Source organism: Danio aesculapii, chromosome 25 (genome assembly GCF_903798145.1).
Source record: "Danio aesculapii chromosome 25, fDanAes4.1, whole genome shotgun sequence".
NCBI classification, from domain to species: Eukaryota; Metazoa; Chordata; class Actinopteri; order Cypriniformes; family Danionidae; genus Danio; species Danio aesculapii.
In genome coordinates this window covers 17012460-17032927 of record NC_079459.1, presented here as the reverse complement: position 1 = coordinate 17032927, position 20468 = coordinate 17012460, and the positions used below count along the sequence as shown (strand labels likewise).

The 20468-nt window shown below is 33.5% G+C and overlaps 1 protein-coding gene across 2 annotated transcripts in view; it reads right to left on the bottom strand.

The window, feature by feature from the left end:
• Nucleotides 1-4225: 4225 nt before the first annotated feature.
• mfge8b (milk fat globule EGF and factor V/VIII domain containing b) overlaps nt 4226-20468 on the bottom strand; it is a 48351-nt gene continuing 32108 nt past the window's right edge. The window contains exons 5-10 of one of the 2 annotated variants that reach the window (XM_056451589.1): nt 17644-17825; nt 16802-16957; nt 15920-16064; nt 13442-13644; nt 9918-10073; nt 4226-8539 (exon numbers count right to left, since the gene is read on the bottom strand). In XM_056451589.1, the coding sequence (XP_056307564.1) occupies nt 8396-8539; nt 9918-10073; nt 13442-13644; nt 15920-16064; nt 16802-16957; nt 17644-17825 (986 nt within the window). In that variant the 3' untranslated portion in view covers nt 4226-8395. The remainder of the gene's footprint in view (nt 8540-9917; nt 10074-13441; nt 13645-15919; nt 16065-16801; nt 16958-17643; nt 17826-20468) is intronic. The other variant, XM_056451590.1, reaches the window with a different exon arrangement.

Genomic DNA, 20468 nt, shown 5'->3' with positions numbered 1-20468 from the left:
TTTGGAATGGACCAGGATGCTGGACTGACAGCATTACTCAGTATTGTGACCCCTAAATGTACAGGTCCATCCTTTTTGGTTAGTTCTCGATCACATTTACCATAAACAAGCGATCGAAAAACCTTGTTTTTAATATTAGAAAATGTGTGGACATTTCTGTATTGAATGTGCGAGGCTTCTGGTGTCAACTGCTTTTAGTTATTTTAAGCGGAACAAAACAGATTATTTTTAAAAGATATCACTCCAGTTTGCTGAGATTTTTTACATTGGTGAAAAATGTAGGTAGTAGGGATGTACTGTAGGAAGCGTGGTTTGTCAGATAATTAGGGAAATTACTAATAGGAGCCAAATTTAAAAACAATACACATGGTTCCATAAAATGTTTTAAGAATATAGTACCTGACAAAATTCTTGTCGTCGATTCCAGCTGTAAGAGCAACAAATACTAACTTGACTTCTAGTCGATCATTTGTAAAAGTGAAAAAGGTAGATTTTTCAGATGAATCATCTGTTGAACTGCATCTCAACCATCACAAATACTGCAGAAGACCTATTGGAACCTGCATGGACCCAATGCTCTCAGACTATTCAGTCAAGTTTGGTAAAGGAAAAATCATGGTTTGGGGTTACATTCAGTATGGGGGCGTGTGAGAGATCTGCAGAGTTGATGGCAACATGAACAGCCTGAGGTATCAAGACATTTGTGCTGCCCATTACATTACAAACCACAGGAGAGGATAAATTCTTCAGCAGGATAGCGCTGCTTCCCATACTTCAGCCTCCCCATCAAAGTTCCTGAAAGCAAAGAGGGTCAAGGAGCTCCAGGATTGGCCAGCCCAGTCACCAGACATGAACATCATTGAACTTGTCTGGGGTAAGATGATGGAGGAGGCATTGAAGATGAATCCAAAGAATCTTGATGAACTCTGAGAGTCCTGCAAGAATGCTTTCTTTGCCATTCCAGATGACTTTATTAATAAGTTATTTGAGTCATTACAGAGATGTATGGATGCAGTTCTCCAAGCTCATGGGAGTCATACACAATATGAATTATTTTTCCACTGCACCATGACTTTATATTCTATACTGTACAATATTTCTGTTAAGTGACAAGACTCTTGTCTAAGCAAAGTCAGACCTTACTGTCCTAATAAAATAAGAAAAATCAAGGCATGATCATATTTTATTTTGGCGAAATAAGTTAAAATCAATGTATTATTTGTTGCTCCTAAAACTTGAATAGGCGACAATACTTCTGTCAGGTACTGATCCAGTTGTATTTAAACGTAAACCTGGTATGGTGCGGCATCATGCTGGGCCGTGCTGGTAGAGCGAGTGTTTACGTGACATCACCACTGTTGCCATAGCTAGCTGAGTTGAAGCATGCCATTTCTTTTTTTCTGTTATCTAATGTAATTTTAAAAATAGGAATATCTCATCATTGTTCATATTGCTGTTTACTTTACACTTGTGTTACTGAGGCAATGACTGGCGCATTTGTATTACATTCCAGAAAGCTCCGTTATCTGTACCATAAGGTAAAATGAAACCATATACCAGCAACTTCTTAAATAAAATGTAGCATATTTATGTGTCTATATTAGTATTAAAATGCTACAATATAGTTTCTTAGCGAAACGAAATGTGTTTTTTATAAAAAGGCAACATACCTTCAACAAGATTGGATGCAACACCGGGTGAAGTCTCCGCTGGGTCCTAAAGGCGAGAACGACAGCCGAATAACTCAAATATGTGTATATGTCAGATGAACACGGAAGGTAGATAAACTGTTTTTATCTATTTAATATAGATCGGTTACGAAGCCTTTGTATCATCATTAATTAAGAGAGCTGGTGAAACAGATATAAAAATCACTCAACATTCAAAGAGAGGTAAACATTATAAAAATAACAGAATATTATTCCATTGGAGCTTAAATAAACTTTATAATGCAAAACAATATTACACTTATTAACATACAGCTGTTCTGTGTCAGTTGAATGAGTTAACTGCTAAATTAAAAATTTTAACCCAACTGGTTGAGTTATTAAATAAATAACTCAATAAAAATTTTAAAATAATCCAACAATAGGTTAAATAAATAACGCAACATTTTTTTTATTCAGCACAGAATAGAACACTTAAGCAAAGAGAACCATTCAGCCCCATAGAGAAAAAGGGGCAGAAGTGTCCCCCACAAAGGGTTAACACCAGTATAGGGAGATATTTGAAAGTGATCAGTGTTCTTATTTTTGTTCTGCTTTTTTATTATGTGCTTTAAAGTATGTAACTCATGAAATATGCTTAGCATCGTGTAAGCATAATGTCAAATTTGAAGGTTAATCTTTAACCTTAACTTTAAAGATAAGAATTAACATCTCATCTTCAGTCAAACAATTGGTTGATGTTACAAATAATTGTACCGCAAGCTTATATAATTTGTAATGGTTTGTTTTTAGTCATTTTAAATGTAAGATTCCAAAACGGTGCAACCCATAATTTAGAACACTGAAGTCAGGTTTGAAGAAAGACTGAAATCACTGTATTTTGCCTTCAAAATTTTATAGCACTTCACATGACCTACAGTTCTATGATTCTGAAAAAGCTTTAAAAAACACCAAAAAACAAAATAGAGTACACTGGTTAACAGAAATTGACAAGACTGTCAGAAAAATAATAATTTCAACAAATTACCGATTTTACCCAGTTGATGGGGTGCTGCAGAGAGAGCATTTGATTGGTCAGATAATTTAAAAAAAAATTGGTCAGAGGATCTGATGAGAGGCTCAACAAGTGCAGTGATATCATAAAATTAGTTAAGGAAAGAACTGTATGCTACGTTTTGAATGCTTATGTCGTCTAAACAGGAATTCCTTGTTCGTTTTGGAGCAAGATAACCTATTAGCATACATAATAACATATTTAGGACAAAAAAAAACTTTGATTTCAAGGGGACTTTAAAGTGAATTATAGATCCCTAATAACCTACTGAACGATTACGAACGACTGTTCTGACCACAATTTACCACCTTAAAAGACAGAGAAAGAGAGCGAGTAGATTTGCACGTCTCTTCACAGATGCTCAGCGGCGCATGTAAAGATCCCAGTCCATTATTATTTGTCCCACAGCTGAGATGAAAGGCTCGCCTGAGGCAAGGAACGCCAAGACCCTTTCAAAACTGAAGGCTTCACAAAAAAAATTCAGCAAGAACATTGTACTCTAATTGTTTGCCCAAAATGAATAGGTCAAGAAACGACTGTAAGAAAATGTTTTTTTTGTCAGTTGCAGCCTGCGACATATATCACACAGTAAAACTTTCTTCGTTTTCTCTGAATAAGTTTACGTTTAAATCAAATTTCAAACATTATATAAATGAATGGCTTGGTTAAAAGTCAAATTTGAACAATGTAAGTGATTTCAAAAGTTTTCACGTTCTGAATGGCTATTGTAGAGAATGGAATTCAGCCATTTTGTGGTTTTTTGATTTATTTATTTTGGCAGCTTCCATCAAACAAATCCCCGCAGTGAAACTCTAGTAATACTTGTGTTTGTGTTTATGGTTTTGACACGGAGGGTGAATTTTTAAAACGCTGACCCAATTTACGACCCTCATAAACTTGTCAAGTGAACGAGGCGAGATCCTTTGTCGAAATGTTATTAGAAAGCAAAGAATGTCTGCTCTTGACAAAATACTTGCCACAAAAGGCCACCTCTTCAAAAATAGCCTTGTTTTTCCACAGAAGAATCCTTCCTGGCATTGCCCATCGGGTGCTGCTGTTTTCCTGCTATTCTTTCGACTATCACTGATGCCTTCCTGCTTTGAGCCTTTATAAAGTCTGTCTATTAGTCAATAATCACACTGTAAAATACACTTAAAATAACACTTAAATAAAAATAACTGATTGTAAATTTGATTACAATTATTAAATTAAAAACTTCATTTTTTATTCTTTTAATATCTTTATGTATTATTTTACATTAACGCCATTAACATTTTGATATTACATTGCTATCATATATATTTTTCAAATAAAACACAGACATAAATGTTAATCCTCATTCAAATATATATTTTATCAATATCCATTAAAATAAAATGTTCTCAGTTCTCATATATCATAATTAATTCTTAAATTTATTATATATAGCCTATTGTGAATATTTTAATATTTCCAGCTTGACAATGACTGTATGAGTATTCATAAAAAGACACAACATGATTCATAGACTGTAAATATCTATATTCTTTATTTCTTTCTACAGTTGAAAACATGAGGAAAATATTTCAAAGAGATACCAAGGAAATGCATCTAAACAATCTGAACACAAGAGTAGTGATACAGTGTGAGGCATTTAAAAATAATACAAAAAAGAAAAAAGCACACTGAATAGAAATAAAGTCCTTTACTGCAATGAAAACGACTCGATCGAAAGCAAACATGCAGCCTAAATCATGCTGGATTATTAGAATATTCTTCAGTGTTTGTTACCTTGAAAACCACTCCAAATCTCTACAGAAAATACTGCTCGTATATTTTCTCCTTAAGCTCCATTAATATTAAATTCATATTAATACTCATATCATATTGCACAAGCCCAAAAGTGTAAATTTATTCGAGTGGATGCGTCAGGGGCCGAGGGGGGATTACAATCATTTTAAAAACATTATGGAAATTGGATGGTCATATTCCAGATTCAGTGCCACCGTAGAAATTATCCTGAAATTAGATTTGCTCCCGTCATACATCTCATTATATGACTGGGACGTCAAAGCTTATACTGTAAATGTGTGGCCCTTTATAAAAAAGATTTGCTAACAGAAGAAATATGAGACCGCTTTGGCTTTTAAAGGTGTTTTTTGTTTGTAACAGAATTGATGTGTTATAAAATTATACTAAAAAAAATCGAATATATTCAGTAGCACACTGCAATTGATTCAACTGCACCTGAGATCTGAGGCACCAAAATCAAATAAAATCATCAAATAATAATAGACAATTGAGTGTCACATTTTATATGTAGTTGAGGTTGTAAAAAAAGCTTTACCGTACTTTCTGGAAAATAAGTCACTGTTTTTCTATCATCACTTCAGGGTAATTAACAACAATAACAAAGTTATATATTATAAAAGTTAAAATTGAAACTGAAAGTTTACAAGATGCTATTTAATTAGATTCTTTACAAATATGTTTAACAATATCAGTGTTTTAGTTTCAGAAGAGTTTGGAAATCAATATTAGATGGAATAATCCTGATTTCTTTTTAATCACAACAAATGAAAACAGTTGGCCCAATTGTCATTTTTGGAAAAAACAAGACTATATATTTTTAAAAACATTGTAGAATAAAACTAACTAAACCAAATTAAAAACAATTATAAACATATTAAATTGAGTAAATCCAAAAAATCTGATTTCAAATGCCCCGCGTGTGTGTGTACTCATTCATTTTCCTTCGGCTTAGTCCCTTTATTTATCAAGGGTCGCCATAGTGGAATGAACCGTCAACTTATACAGCATATGTTTTACACAGCGAATGCCCTTCCAGCTGCAACCCAGTACTGGGAAACACCCATACATCCCCCCACACACACAACGGACAATTTACTTTATTCAATTCACCGATTGCGCATGTGTTTGGACTGTGGGGGAAACCGGAGCACTCTGAGAAACATGGGAAAACCATGCAAACTCCACACAGAAACACCAATTGGCCCAGCTGGTATGAACTCGAACCAGCAACCTTCCTGCTATGAGGCGACAGTGCTAACCACTGAGCCACAATTATGTCAATTCCTAAATTATAAAACAATTCAGTTATGCACTTATTCAACTGTTTTTCCTCTCAGAAATTCATTTTTGACCTGCTGTGACTTATTTTCCCTAAAATATGGCAGTTCAGTAAAAAAAAATTGATTTAAAGCAAATATTGTTTCTAACAGATCAAATTATAGCTATCATTACATAATATACAAATCAGCAAAGAGCACAACAATATTTTCTGACTTTATCTAATTCAAACTACTTCATACGGTAGGATATAAAACAGCTTAACTGCATTTACAAGCAAACTAACACACTGATTGATATGAAAAGTAATAAACTGATACTTTTTTTGGTATTTACAAGATCACTTCTTTCTGATTGGCTGTTTAATAAGTAGGTCTGAAATACTTATAGGGGTGAAAAAATATATAAGGGGTAGTTTAAACCAATCGTTACCAATTACTCACCTTCAAATGGTTCCAAACATTTATGCGTTTCTTTCTTCAGTTGTACACAAAAAAAGATATGAAGAATGTTATTTGGGAGAAAAAACAATATGGAAGTCAATGGTTACTGGTTTCCAAGATTCTTCATCTTATTTTTCAACAGAAGAAAGAAACTCAAACAGGTTTGGAACAAATAATTGATGATAGAATTTTCATTTTTGGGTGAATTGTCACTTATAATGCGTCCTCCATTAATATTGGCACCTTTGGCAAATACGTATTTTTGTTTAATTTTTTGCTCAACAAATTATCAAAAAAAAGATACATTTTATATAATAAAAATCAGGTCCAAAGCCATGGGGGGGTCGGGTGCTTCAAAAGACCCACCCCCCACCGACAAAGGTCCAGAATTTGCCCCATACATGTCCTATTTTGACTGCTATGTCATTATAAATTGTGGGGAAAAACCAAGCAAAATGTGACGTAAATGAAGTCAACTACTGTGTAGTTAAATACAGAAAACATTTTACAAGTAACTTTATTCTAAATCGTGGACCCTATTCTTGAAAGAAAAAATGATTAATGAAAAGGTACAAAGCAATTAATTTGAATACTAATTAGGCTTTTGTTGTTATTCATGAAATTTCAGATTTGAAACTAAACAATAATTATATGATGTTTTAAATGTTTTTTATTCAAATGGCCAAATTCTCACTGATGAAAGCTGTGCTGGCCAGTTTGTTATTTGCCTAATAAATGACAATAGGCTGCACTTCTTTTTCTACGGATATATGATGTAATAAAATTGTCTTTTAAAAATATTTTTTCCATGTTTCTTGATTCTAAATTTTTAGAAAATATTTTTGGTACATCAAAAATTGCGGCATTGATGATCATCCAACAAGCCAATCCAGCTGAAAATAGTGCTTAAAATGTCCCTGAATGGAGCATTTAAACCTCACAAATACATACAAAATGAGGAGAATAACTGCAAAAAAAAATAATAATAATAAACTTTTTGAGAAAAAAGAACCACCCCTTTCATCAGGCTGGCTACTGGCCTGACAAAACTATACATTTTCTTTTATCCCCAAAATTGTTCAAATGTTAAGTCAAGATAATGTTCCATGAAGATTTCCTACACTGTAAAACCCAACAGTCAACTTGATCAAATGAAATGTGTAGTTAACTAAAAAATTACTGAAAATTAATTATATTCATTTAACAAGAGTTTTAACTCAGTGTTGAAGGTATTTAGTTAATTAAATACTTCATTACTTTAACTGAAATGGAGTAAGTTCACAGTACTCATATAGATTCGTTTTTTTTTACTCAAATGGTTTGTAGCAATCGGTTTCCTCAAAAGGTTTGAGTTGCCCTAACTTATTGGGTTTTACAGTACTCAGTTGGTTTGAGTTCTCTTCATTTATCAGGTTTTACTGTGCTTAAACTGATCCATTTATTAAAATGGATTCAGTTCACAGTTCTCATTAGGATTAGTTTTTAAACTTAAATGGTTTGTTGCAATCTGTTTCTTCAAATGGTTTGAGTTACCTTAACTTACTGGGTTTTACAATTTTTTTAACCCTCAGATTGTAGATGTTATACCAGCTGTATCACGGCCTAATATTGTCCTATCTCAACACACCAAACATCAATGGAAAGCTAATTTATTTATATTTAAATAATGTATAAAATAAAAAAAAAAAACTCTTAAAAGACTCTTATGACTGGATTTGTGGTCTAGGGTCACATTTTTGTGCCACAATTATTGTAACCTCAATGAATAAGTATATTCACAGTGATATTTAACCTTTTATATATAAATATGAGGTAATATAAAGACAAACTCACTCATTTTCACCCTAGCTTTCTTTGCTCATATTTACCAATGCCAATATGTATAAATATATATTTTTAAATATCGTTTTACTTACCAAAACTGCCAATATTAGCGGAGAACACTGTATATAAGTAATGAATTGTTTTTGAAAGGCTGGCAGACGCTGTGGGTTTGAGCTTAGTGTGTTGTTGGTGGTGGTTTGGCTCGTGTGGTGATGGTGCCCTCTGTTGCTGAGAGTGAGGCAGTGCAGGTGTGTTTTGAGGAAAGAAGGAATGAAGGGAAGTATAAAGAGGGAGAAGGAGAAATAGAGAGGAGAGGCTGAGCGAGAAGTGGGCGGGGTTTACTCGTCGCAGCCCAGCAGCTCCATTCGCAGAGTGATGCGCTCATGCCACGCCCACGGCAGCACGCGGACGAATCGCGCGTAGAAGGGCGGGTCGAACACATTCTTTTTGTGCACGTTGTTGTCACTGTTGCCAGGGAAGATCTGCAGGTGAGGAAGAAAAAATTAAAGACGGGGTGAGATGAGGACGAATCTGACGGACAGAGGGGAAAGGAGGAAATGTGCGGCCAATTGATCATATCATTCAGAAAAGCTGCATTACTTTCTTTAAAGGGGATCTTATGAATGTTTCAAGTTTTTTGGGGATAATTTATTCATGTCAATCTCTGAATTTTGTAGGTAGACAGATAGATAGATAGATAGATAGATAGATAGATAGATAGATAGATAGATAGATAGATAGATAGATAGATAGATAGATAGATAGATAGATAGATAGATAGATAGATAGATAGATAGATAGATAGATAGATAGATAGATAGATAGATAGATAGATAGATAGATAGATAGATAGATAGATAGATAGATAGATAGATAGATAGATAGATAGATGGAGTTTAGTAGGCTACTTCAAATTAAACAATTGAATTAATTGCCAAGAGAACATTTTAAACCTTCCTTCAAATTTTTACCATTTTCCAGCCAATATTAATATTTATTTATTTTCAGATTTCTTTAACTGAACAATTTTACAACTACTTGTAATGTAAGCAGTAGTGACTAGTTAGTAACTAACATAAAAACAAAAAGAATCTAATTTAAATGAAGCAATGTGCGACCCTAGTTATATTTTTTGTGTAAATGCATATTTTTATGTTAAATATTAACAGTTTAATTCTATTAAGTTTATGCACATATTAAATAATTGTATTTTTATAACATTTCTAATTTTCTTTTAAAATGTTATGCTTACAATATTTTATTTTATTTCAGCCTGATTTTAATTAATAACTTTTATTGTTATGACAATTTAAAAAGTCAAATTTTAAAAATGTAAAAAATAACCCCACAAATGATTCATTCTCAAGACATCCTCAGTGTATATCTCGTTCTTCTTTCAGATGAACACAGTAGTGAACAGTGTAGTTTTAAATATTTTCCTGGTTCGTTTATGCTGTATCCAGTGTGCATGGGTATAAGCCTCGGTGTACAAACTTGAAACTAGCGAACCGTTGGCTAAAGTTTGTTTAGTTGCAGCAGTTTTGTTCCTTGCAGAAATACAGTGTTGAGAAGCCTTTACGATTAATTAACCGTGATGAATTAAAGCGTGGCTAATAGTAAAACTGGTTAATTGTTGCATATATATTTGTGTGCTTTTGAAAGCTTCAAAATAAATCCACAACCACTAATAATTAGCATAGTGTTCACAGCTGACTGTATTCATCTAAAAGAAGAAAAACTTATATAGAGGATGATTTGAGATTAAATTATGGTGTCATTTTCATATTTAGGTTAACTAATAGTTAAAGGGAATTTCACACTGACTTCACATAATGAATCTAATCGTCTTTTGAAACCAACCTTGTCTGTTTTGGTCTTGTTGTCTTTGAGTATTGTCCAGTATTGGCCGTCGTCACTGTGAGCCACTTTATAAGCCGATACAAACTGCACATTGCCGAAGTCTTTGGCTCCTTGTGTGATGATTCCTGTGATGCGCTTTGGTCTGAGCAGATCCACCTAAAAACACACAGATCAAAACAACTCAGCAAGAGGCATTACATCAGAAACTGACATTTAGTTACAATCATCCATATTAAAGTTCACCCAAAAATGAAAATTTACACCCTATCGATCTCAACTGATCAGTGGTGTAAAGTAACTAATTACAAATACTCAAATTACTGTAACTAAGTAGTTTTTCTCAGGGATTGTACTTCACTGAGTAGTTTTATAAATGTGTACTTTTACTTTCCCTTGAGTACATTTTTAGTGCTGTATTGGTATTTCACTACTTTCCTTCAACCTGCAGTCACTACTTTATTTTTTTCTTGTCTATAGGGATTAGAAAAATCAGTCCTGCGAGTCCAATCAAATCACACATAGAAGGTAAATCGCATCATAATGAACTACCTCAAGACATGGGCGATTTATAATTGCAGCAAACTGTTTGGAAGTGTTCAAAGTGTCCAAGAAGATGTCCAAAATCTTTACACGTATAGACCCAGAGACTGCTTAGATGCAGGTCACTGATGACAAGATGATGGATGTTTACTGTATGATGACCGAAATGGCCTAAAACACCCAGCAGGCACAAGACGTCAACATGACATTAATTGACGTTGTTCCCCAACGCCATGGGGACGTTGCATTTTGTTTGGAATTGAAAATCAGTTGACGTCAGAACTCAACGTCAGGCCGATGTCAATGCCCAACGTCCAACCTAAAACCAACCAAATAACAACGTCTATCGATGTAACAGCTTGACGTTGTGTCGACGTTACCACTATTGACATTTATCAGACGTTGGACTTTGGTTGCCATACCTGACGAATAAAAGTCAGTATTTGACGTCAATATGATGTTAGTTTTAGATGTTGGGTCAATGTTGGATTTTGGTTACTTTCTAACAACCTAAAATCGACCAAATATCAACGTCATTTGACGTCATTATTAAATATCAAAATAACATTGTCCTTAGACGCTGGCTAGACGTTGAATTTTGGTCACCTGATGTCACAACCTAAATCTAACCTAATAATAACGTCTCATGACGTTGTGTGTCTGCTGGGAAATAACTAAATGCACTACAGAATCTTACGTTTACACACATCCACAAATTACATGTAAATGCATCAGCTTTTTACAGCGTGATACTCACTACTCACTACTCTTGAGTATTTTTGAAAGGTCTATTTTTTACTCATACTTTGAGTAATATTTACAACCAATACTTTTTACTCTACTTGCACTACATTTTTAGGCAAGTAATGGTACTTTTACTTGAGTATGATTTTTCAGTATTCTTTCCACCACTGCAAGTGATTCCAAATGGTTAGAAGCTTTTTTCAGTTGAACACAAAAGATATTTTGAAGAATGTTATAAACTGGTAACCATTGACATCCATAGTAGAAAAAACAAACACTATGGAAGTCAATAGGTACTGGTTTCAAACATTTTTGAAAATAATTTATTTGTCTTTAACATACAAAAACTCAAACAGGTTTGCAACAAGTGAAGGGTGATTAAATGATGACAGAATTTTCGGTTTTGGGTGAACTGTCTCTTTAAGAAAGATTCACTATTGGCCTCCAGATGTGTTGTGTGTAAATGATGACATCCCAAAGCAATGCTTTCAAAGTACAGATTAAAAATCAAGGGTGATTCAATTGCGTTCAGCCTCAAAAAGGTCATTCAATGTGTGAATGTGTGACGATCCCAAAGTGACGGCCAAAAGTGAATTAATTTCCTATGCAAACCGTTACAAGCCAGATGACGAGAGAAGAAACACTGACTCAGTGTGGACAGAATCCAGGAGATCCTCCTTTCAGGCAATAAAACTCGTTTGTTTTGAAGTCAGAGTGATATAGAAGTTTAAAAGTTTGAGGTTAATACAGAAATGGATACTTTTATTCATCAATGACACATTAAATTGGCTGTAAGGACATTTATAATGTTACAAAAGATTTCCATTTGACACAAATGTTGTTCTGTTGAACTTTGTTCATTAAAGAATCATGAAAAACAAATGTGTCATAGATTCAACATGCACAACTCATCCATACTCATCCATCCAAGGTCATTTTTTCACTGCAGATTACAAATACTTAAAAAAAAAAAATTGCAATGCATTTTGTTAGATTTCTCAAGTTTAGGAACTTAATCTAAATATTTTCGAAAGCTATTAAATTAGGCAGGGTTCTCTACAGAAAAATGACATCTAGAAACCTTTTCTTTCTGATTATTATTTATAAAATCAGTTTTCCATGATGCATCATCTAGTTCAGAAGTTTACAACCCCCCTCTTGTCCTTTGGTGAGTGTAAGTGATTTTTTCCACATTCGTACATTTTAGTCTGTTCCCCTGGATGCTTTTGCAGAGTGTCTAAATGAAGGCGGCATGGTGGCTCAGTGGTTAGCACTGTTGCCTCACAGCAAGAAGGTTGCTGGTTTGAGTCCCGGTTGGGTCAGTTGGCATTTCTGTGTGGACTTTGCATGTTCTTCCAGTGTTGGCGTGGGTGTCCTCTGAGTGCTCCAGTTTCCTCCACAAGTCCAAAGACATGCGCTATAGGTGAATTAAATAAGCTAAATTGTATGGGTGTTATCTTATCTATCATCTATTCATCCATCCATTTGTTCATGTCTAACTTTCCATTATCCATACATCCATCAGTTTATCTGTCTATCTATACATATATTCATCCATCCATCATTGTATCTGTTCCTCTGTCTATCCATCTACAGTATATTTTCATCCATTCACTGATCTTTTTATCATCTATTCATCTTTCTATTTGTTCATGTCTAACTTTCTATCATCCATTCATCTGTTCTTCTGTCCATCTACCCATCCATCTATCCATGCTCATCCTTCCATCACACTATCCAACATCCATCCCACCTTCCATCTGTCATCTATCATCATCCTTCCATCAATCTGTTCATCAATCTATCCATTATCTAAGAACCATCCATCTATCCATTTAAACATCTGTTCATCCATTTCTTTATCCATCTATCGTTCCATCCATCCATCATTGTATCTGTTCATCTATCTATCTATCTATCTATCTATCTATCTATCTATCTATCTATCTATCTATCTATCTATCTATCTATCTATCTATCTATCTATCTATCTATCTATCTATCTATCTATCTATCTATCTATCTATCTATCTATCTATCTATCTATCTATCTATCTATCTATCGATCTATCTGTCTATCGGTCTGTCTGTCTGTCTGTCTGTCTGTCTGTCTGTCTGTCTATCTATGTATCTATCTATGATCTGATCTATTTATCATCTATTCATCTGTTCATGTCTATCTTTCCATCATCCATCCATCCATGCTCTTTTTACAACCCTAAAAGTTTTTCCCATCTCACCTGCAGCCACTCGGAGCGGTTGTTAGTAGCTGCCGTCCAGGCGTTGGTCTTGCCCTGTTTGTCCAGACGGGCATAATGCGGGTGCCAGGTGAAGGCCTCGATGCCCCAGGTGCGGAAAGCGCTGGATGATGTCATCTGCCGGTCACTGATGAGTCGAGACTTGACGCCGAGCGGCTCGGAGCAACCTGTCGTGTTCAAATACACTGTGAAGTGAGACAGTGGACAAAGGGAAGTGGCAGAGAGATGGATGGGAAGCGTCAGCACAAGCAGCACAAACCACAGCAGTCATGCAGTCGAGAGTGTGTGAAGCGCATGCAGGCGACAGTCGCGCTGTGTGTGTATGTGAAGCTGCTCAAAGACACACATGGAGGATTGAAGTGGGCAATGCTGTGAATGAGACATTGACATGCGCAACATTATATTAGCTGAAAGTCAGAGTTTCACTCAGATGATCAAGCATAATATATTGATCATGTTTAATTGATCAATTTCATGCTTAAACTACTTTTCATGCATTTAGGTGAATTTTTTATAATGCATTAGTAAATAATAGTATATGTAAATTGATGCATTAATATCAGGTTACGTCAGGCAAATTATGTTACTGTATTAGAATATTTTAGTATCAGTGTATTAGTGTACTGGTTTTATAATATAATATAATATAATATAATAAAATATAATATAATATAATATAATATAATATAATATAATATAATATAATATAATATAATATAATATAATATAATATAATAAAATATAATATAATATAATATAATATAATATAATATAATATAATATAATAAAATATAATAAAATATAATATAATATAATATAATATAATATAATATAAAAGTTTTGCCTTATATTCTCCAATAAAATTGTAACATTTCAGCCTGTAGGGCTCTTTTTTAATGATCTAGGCACAAAGTCTAAAGCGCAGGGCGCAAAAAAGCATTAACGCTGTGTCCGAATCCACTTTTGCTATTTTAAGGACCAAAAAAAAACAGTATGTGCTGCGGTGCATGGTCTACGTTGTGTCGCACCATGGCGCAATTATTATTTACATGGCGGACTTTGTAAGTGTAAAAACTGAACACTTCACTAGCGAGAAAACAGTTCCATCTGCAGCACGAGGATAAAGAATGAGCCTCCCTTATTCAGCCTCTTTACTTTCTCTTTACTTTACTCCTTTACTTTCATGAATGAGGAAACGGTGTTGTACACTCCACTGAAAACATCCATTAGTCTACATATTTAATTTTGTTTGTTAAGCGCAAAGATTTGTTTCAAAACTATTTCTAAATTCAGTTCTAATTTCCAGCAAACGAATAAATAAACAATAATACCGAAGTGTGGTCAAAAAACTGAGTTATATCCAAACCCACATCCTATGCCCCATATGGTCCAAAACCTGACAGGTGGACAAATCTAAGCTTGTTTTTATTAAAACAAATATGAATATGCATATAATAAATAATACTAATAATGATAACATTGAACAAAAGCAAATTTTCATGAATAAACTGAAAAAAGCCCCCCGAGATGAAGATGTAGATGATAATAACTTTTGTAATATTTTAATAATTTTATTCTTTTTCCTTTGTGAAGATATTTGTGTATTGCTGTACATCCTGTGTGCATTAAGCAATATGTAAGCGTTTAAGGTGCACACCTGACGTGCTCTGTACTGGGCTTTAGACCAGCTTTCAGCTGTTTAATTACACAGTCTATTTTAGTTCCTCAAAATAGCAACGTGGCAAAAATGCACCCTAACACACCTCCTTTCTAGACTGGCACACCCATGAGTCCACAAAGTGCGCAAATGGATCTGCTATTCAAAAACATGGTGCAAAACAGGAAAATTAGGGTTGCGTTGGTCTGAAAATAGCAACACATCACGCCAAACATGTCTTGTGCCTTATTGCGCCGGGTGTATGATAGGGCCCAAAATTTATTTAACAAAAAGATTATATAGATGTTACAATATAACAATATAATATAATATAATATAATATAATATAATATAATATAATATAATATAATATAATATAATATAATATAATATAATATAATATAATATAATATAATATAATATAATCAAGTCCAAGCTCGTTTTTCTAAAATGCTAGCAGAGAGGAAGAACGACATGTACTAAGCACATACCACAGAAATTACCCAGTGTGATTCATCATCACTGCATGCAGCTGAAAACTCTGTCACATGCTAAATAAGTCAAATGTCTTCAAGTTTTATGTCTCGGTTTACAAACATCTGACTTAGTTCCTTCACCCAAACACACGGCGGTTTTTGACTTCACCACAAATGAAGAGGAGCAGGAAATGATGATCACTTTTTCCCCCATGAAACCATAGCAGTTTTACCCTATACTACTGGAGATGTTTGTGTTTTAGCTCCTATAAATCTATTCATGAGAATGTAGAACATGCCATGTTGTTGTTGTCGTTGGGATTTTACCGTTGAGTTCACAGCCAACCAGCTCCATTCTTAGAGTACAGGCTTTACGGCACACCACAGGAACAATCCGGAGGAACTGAGCGATGATTGGAGGCTCGAACAAATTCGTCTTTGTCCCATCATTGTCCATATTTCCAACAAAAATCTGGAGAACACAATTGATACATTTAATGTTGGCTTTTTTCTGGTATATATTAAATGCTTGACGAATGCTTATTCAAATGCAAATATTTGGGCAGTGTTATATTATAGGGAGGAAGACAACATTCAAACTTTTACTGTAACTTTTAAAATGCCTATTTTGCCTATTTCATTTCCTTTTCTGTTAACGTTTTATTGTTTCACCCCTTTTGCAGTCTTTTTTAAACTATGGCAATCCATCCTAAGATACGTTTACAACTATGCAGGTGAAGTTAAATAAACTTTAACTAACTTTCAAGATTTAAATAGGAAAATAATTTCTACATTTTCTTTTCCTTCAACTGTAACCAACCAAATCCACCCAATGTTGAAAAAAAAACATCCATAGTCAGACTGAAGTCTGAACCAAACAGCACTAAAATAAAGTAAAACTACATAAACATCTTTTGTATACAATATTATCATTATAAATGAATTATAATGTTTATTTCTGAACTTATTAGTTTTTATATTGATTTTAGACGTATCAAATCTGTTGTTAATTTAATATTTTGTTAAAAAAATAATTATTAAAACAATTTATTAATTATTTTTAGATAGATTCTTTTTTGATTATTGAATTGGCCGAATGTTTAAATGCATCAGTGAATTTTGTTTGTAAAACAATTTTATTTAATACACAACTATACAAAACTAAATAAATATTGTATTTTATTATTAAAAGAATGACTGAATTATTACCATATCTTTGCTCTGGCCCTCAGGTCTGTACATGGTGTAGGTTCGTCCATCCAAACTGGATGCCACCTTGAAGGCTTTGATGAACTCGGCTGTGCCCATGCGACTGGCACCCTGGGTAATGATGCCAGTGAAGCGCATCTTCCTCTGCAGGTTGACCTATTATAAAACCAGATTTGAAATCAGTCATTAAATAGTCAATTGTTTGGCAAATGTTGAAATTTTGGGCTCAAATATGCGTTTAACCAGTAAAGCCCAACATATACAGTAATTAGTTTTTAATGAGTAGATTAGTATATGCGTATAGTTTGGGTGATAAAAATTTCATCACCAAGATACAACTATGCAAAATTAACATTTAAATTCTCAATTTCTGTGGATGTACTGGATTTATTGAGTAAAATGTAAATCTTTGTTTTATTCTATAAAAGTCCGCTATCATTTATTAAAAAAAGATATTTAAAAAACCCAGATGTTTTTATTTTTGTAGAGTGCAAACCAGTTTTTTTTACATTTCTGAAGTAAAAATATGGCTATTGTGTAGTCTAACATAAATAAAAAAAAATTGTTTTATGCCGGAAACAATTCTTTTTTATTTATGTTTGGAGAAAATGTCATCAGTAAATTGCAGAACAATGCAAAAATGATGTTTTACTCAAACACATAACTCTAAATCATAGTGGTATCTTATTTTTTTTCAAAGCTGTACATAAATTTGAGCTGTTCACGAACCAAACCAGGCTGTTGTTTTACAGTCAGAACAGAAAAACAGGAAATACAACAAGAATTACTATCAACAAACTACTGAAGACAGCAAAAAAATTTAACTGAAAAAACATGTTTACCTCAATCCAGGGGTTTTTGTCATGCGTTGCAGAGGTCCAAGCATTAACAAGTCCCTTGTTATTAAGTCGAGCCAACTCGGGCCCCCAGCGCTGCAGTCCCAGAATGCCATAGTACACTGAAGACGCAGAGATCTGAGACTCAGCGATGCCTCCTCCTTCCATTCCCAGCAGAGAGATGCATCCTGGGAAAAAGAGCCAGACATAAGCAGATGCTCAGGAGACAAACAGATTCACAGATGGAGAGAGAGAGTGTGATGAGCATATGTCACAGAAGAGACACAGACATAACTGTAGACAGGGATTTATATACAGTTAAAGTCAGAATTATTAGCACCCCGGTTTATTTTTTCCCCCAATTTCTGTTTAACGAAGAGAAGATTTTTTTCAACACATTTCTAAACATAATAGTTTTAATAACTCATTTCCAATAACTGGTTTATTTTATCTTTGCCATGATGACAGTAAATATTATTTAACTAGATATTTTTCAAGACACTTCTATACAGCTTAAAGTGACATTTAAAGGCTTCACTAGGTTAATTAGGTTAACTAGGCAGGTTAGAGTAATTAGGCAAGTTATTGTATAATGATGGTTTTTTCTGTAGACTATCGAGAAAATATAGCTTAAAGGGGCTAAAAATATTGACCTTAAAATGTTTTTTTTTTTAACTGCTTTTATTTTAGCTGAAATAAAACAAATAAGACATTCTCCAGAAGAAAAAATATTATGAGACATTGTGAAAATGTCCTTGCTCTGTTAAACATCATTTGGGAAATATTTAAAAAAGAAAAATAAAATCCAGAAATTATTAAATTAAAAAACAAAAACATTTTCATTATGAATTGGTGTATGAGTGATAAATAAGAGCTTGCTCTTTGTGAATGTTTAATAATTTTAGCATGGCTTGGTAAATGGTAAACTACGCAGTTAAAAAACTTAATGAAATCTTAATTAAGTGTAGCCTTCATCCTGGCCAGTTTAGTTTCTGTTGTTTTACAGATGTTTTGATAGCGTTTAAAACCACTTCGTACAGATAATATCATGATGATCATTGCCTTTGTCTTACCAAAAGTGGTTTCTTCAGTGATAAACTATCTGTGCAGACTTTTTTGATTGCTTCCTGTTTAAGTGAAGTGTTTGTTATAAAGTGCAGACATTTTTATAAAAAAAACTAAAAATCTAAAAATCCCCTCAAAAAGAAGTTAAAATCTTGTATTTTGCAAACAGGACTGGAACCTCTGACCCCAGCCTTCAATTTGTCACTTTATCAATGCATAAATTACTTTGCTAAAGCTGTTTCACAAAAATAGAAGTCAATGATGCAATGCTTATAGTAATGGGATCTGGCAACATGGAGGACCCTTGCAAGCTAGTTCGTCAGTCTGCAGTGGCGAATTCTACATAAAACCAGATAATAATTCTAGAATAATAAAATATGCATATATTTGGTTTATTAAAGCAGTAAAACAAATTTTTATACGAGCTTGACTATTGTTTAACATTTCTTTAAATATTTTTTAATAGCTGCTGATTCTCACTATTCATTACTATTCATATATCATTTTGTTTACAATTTGAACCACAGACAACCTAAACATCATGGTTTTAGCACACTTGTAGTGTTGCCATGACTGCTTATTTTAAGGGTCTATATAGGCTTGCTGTTTAAGCTTGACTTATAAATCAATTAAGTTATTAAGAACTATATATGTATGTTTAAAAGCTATATTTTGGAATTACTTCCTACACCTTTTTTATTACACAGTAAAAAGCGATAAGTTACTTTACCTAAAAATAAATACCTAAAACAGAGTATATAGAGGTATCAGAGAGTGAAATTCAATACCTTTTGAGACCTTTTTAAGACTCTTTCCATACATTTTAAGACCTTACAACCCATGGGTCTCAAACTCAATTCCTGTAGGGCTGCAGCTCTGAACAGTTTTGCACCAACTCTTATAAAACACCACTGATGCAACTAATTAAGGGGTTTGAGATTCTTTTGAACGACTTGATTATTTGCATCAGTGGTGTTTGTTAAGGGTTGGAGCAAAACTGTGCAGAGCTGCGGCCCTCCAGGAATTGAGTTTGAGATCCATGTTATAACCACTTTAAGTTTCAACTGGAAACACTGGCGAGATTTTAACTTACAGTATATTTACTATATCAACATTAATGTAAGAAACTAATCTAAAACTAAAACATTATTCATATACTGAATAAAAATCTATTAAATCTAGCTAATTCAGCAAGTTGGCGCCTATAGAGCTGCAGAAATAATGGTGTTGACTTGGTTACTGCAGTAAACAAAGCACCATGATGTCAAATCTTGCAGGATTTTATTGAGTTCATAAACTACACAGCATCCTGATGTTCGCAGATTTAATTCAGGCAAACTTTAGCATGAAACACTGCAGATTCAAAAATTATATAAAGTTTAATACCTTGCAAAATAGCATTTAAGACTTTTTAATACTTTTAAGAGCCTTAAATTTCTCTATACTGATTTATCAACTTTTAATACTTTTTAAGACCCCCGGACACCCTGTAAAAGTGAGGAGCTGTAAAGTTGACTTAATTTAATTGTTAAAATTATGCACATCATTTGTTTACTTAAAATTTTAATACAATGAGTTTACTTTTTTTATTTAAAAAGAAAGTCAAATAATCACTTTAAAACCAACAGGTTTACTCAATTTTTAAAGTAAACTAAGTAAAGTCACTTTTTTACAGTGGATTTATTATTAGCCGCTGTTTTTTCCACAAATATTCAAAAAAATTCAAAGCTCTGATGTTTGCTTACAAAGCGACCTCTTTGGCTTTG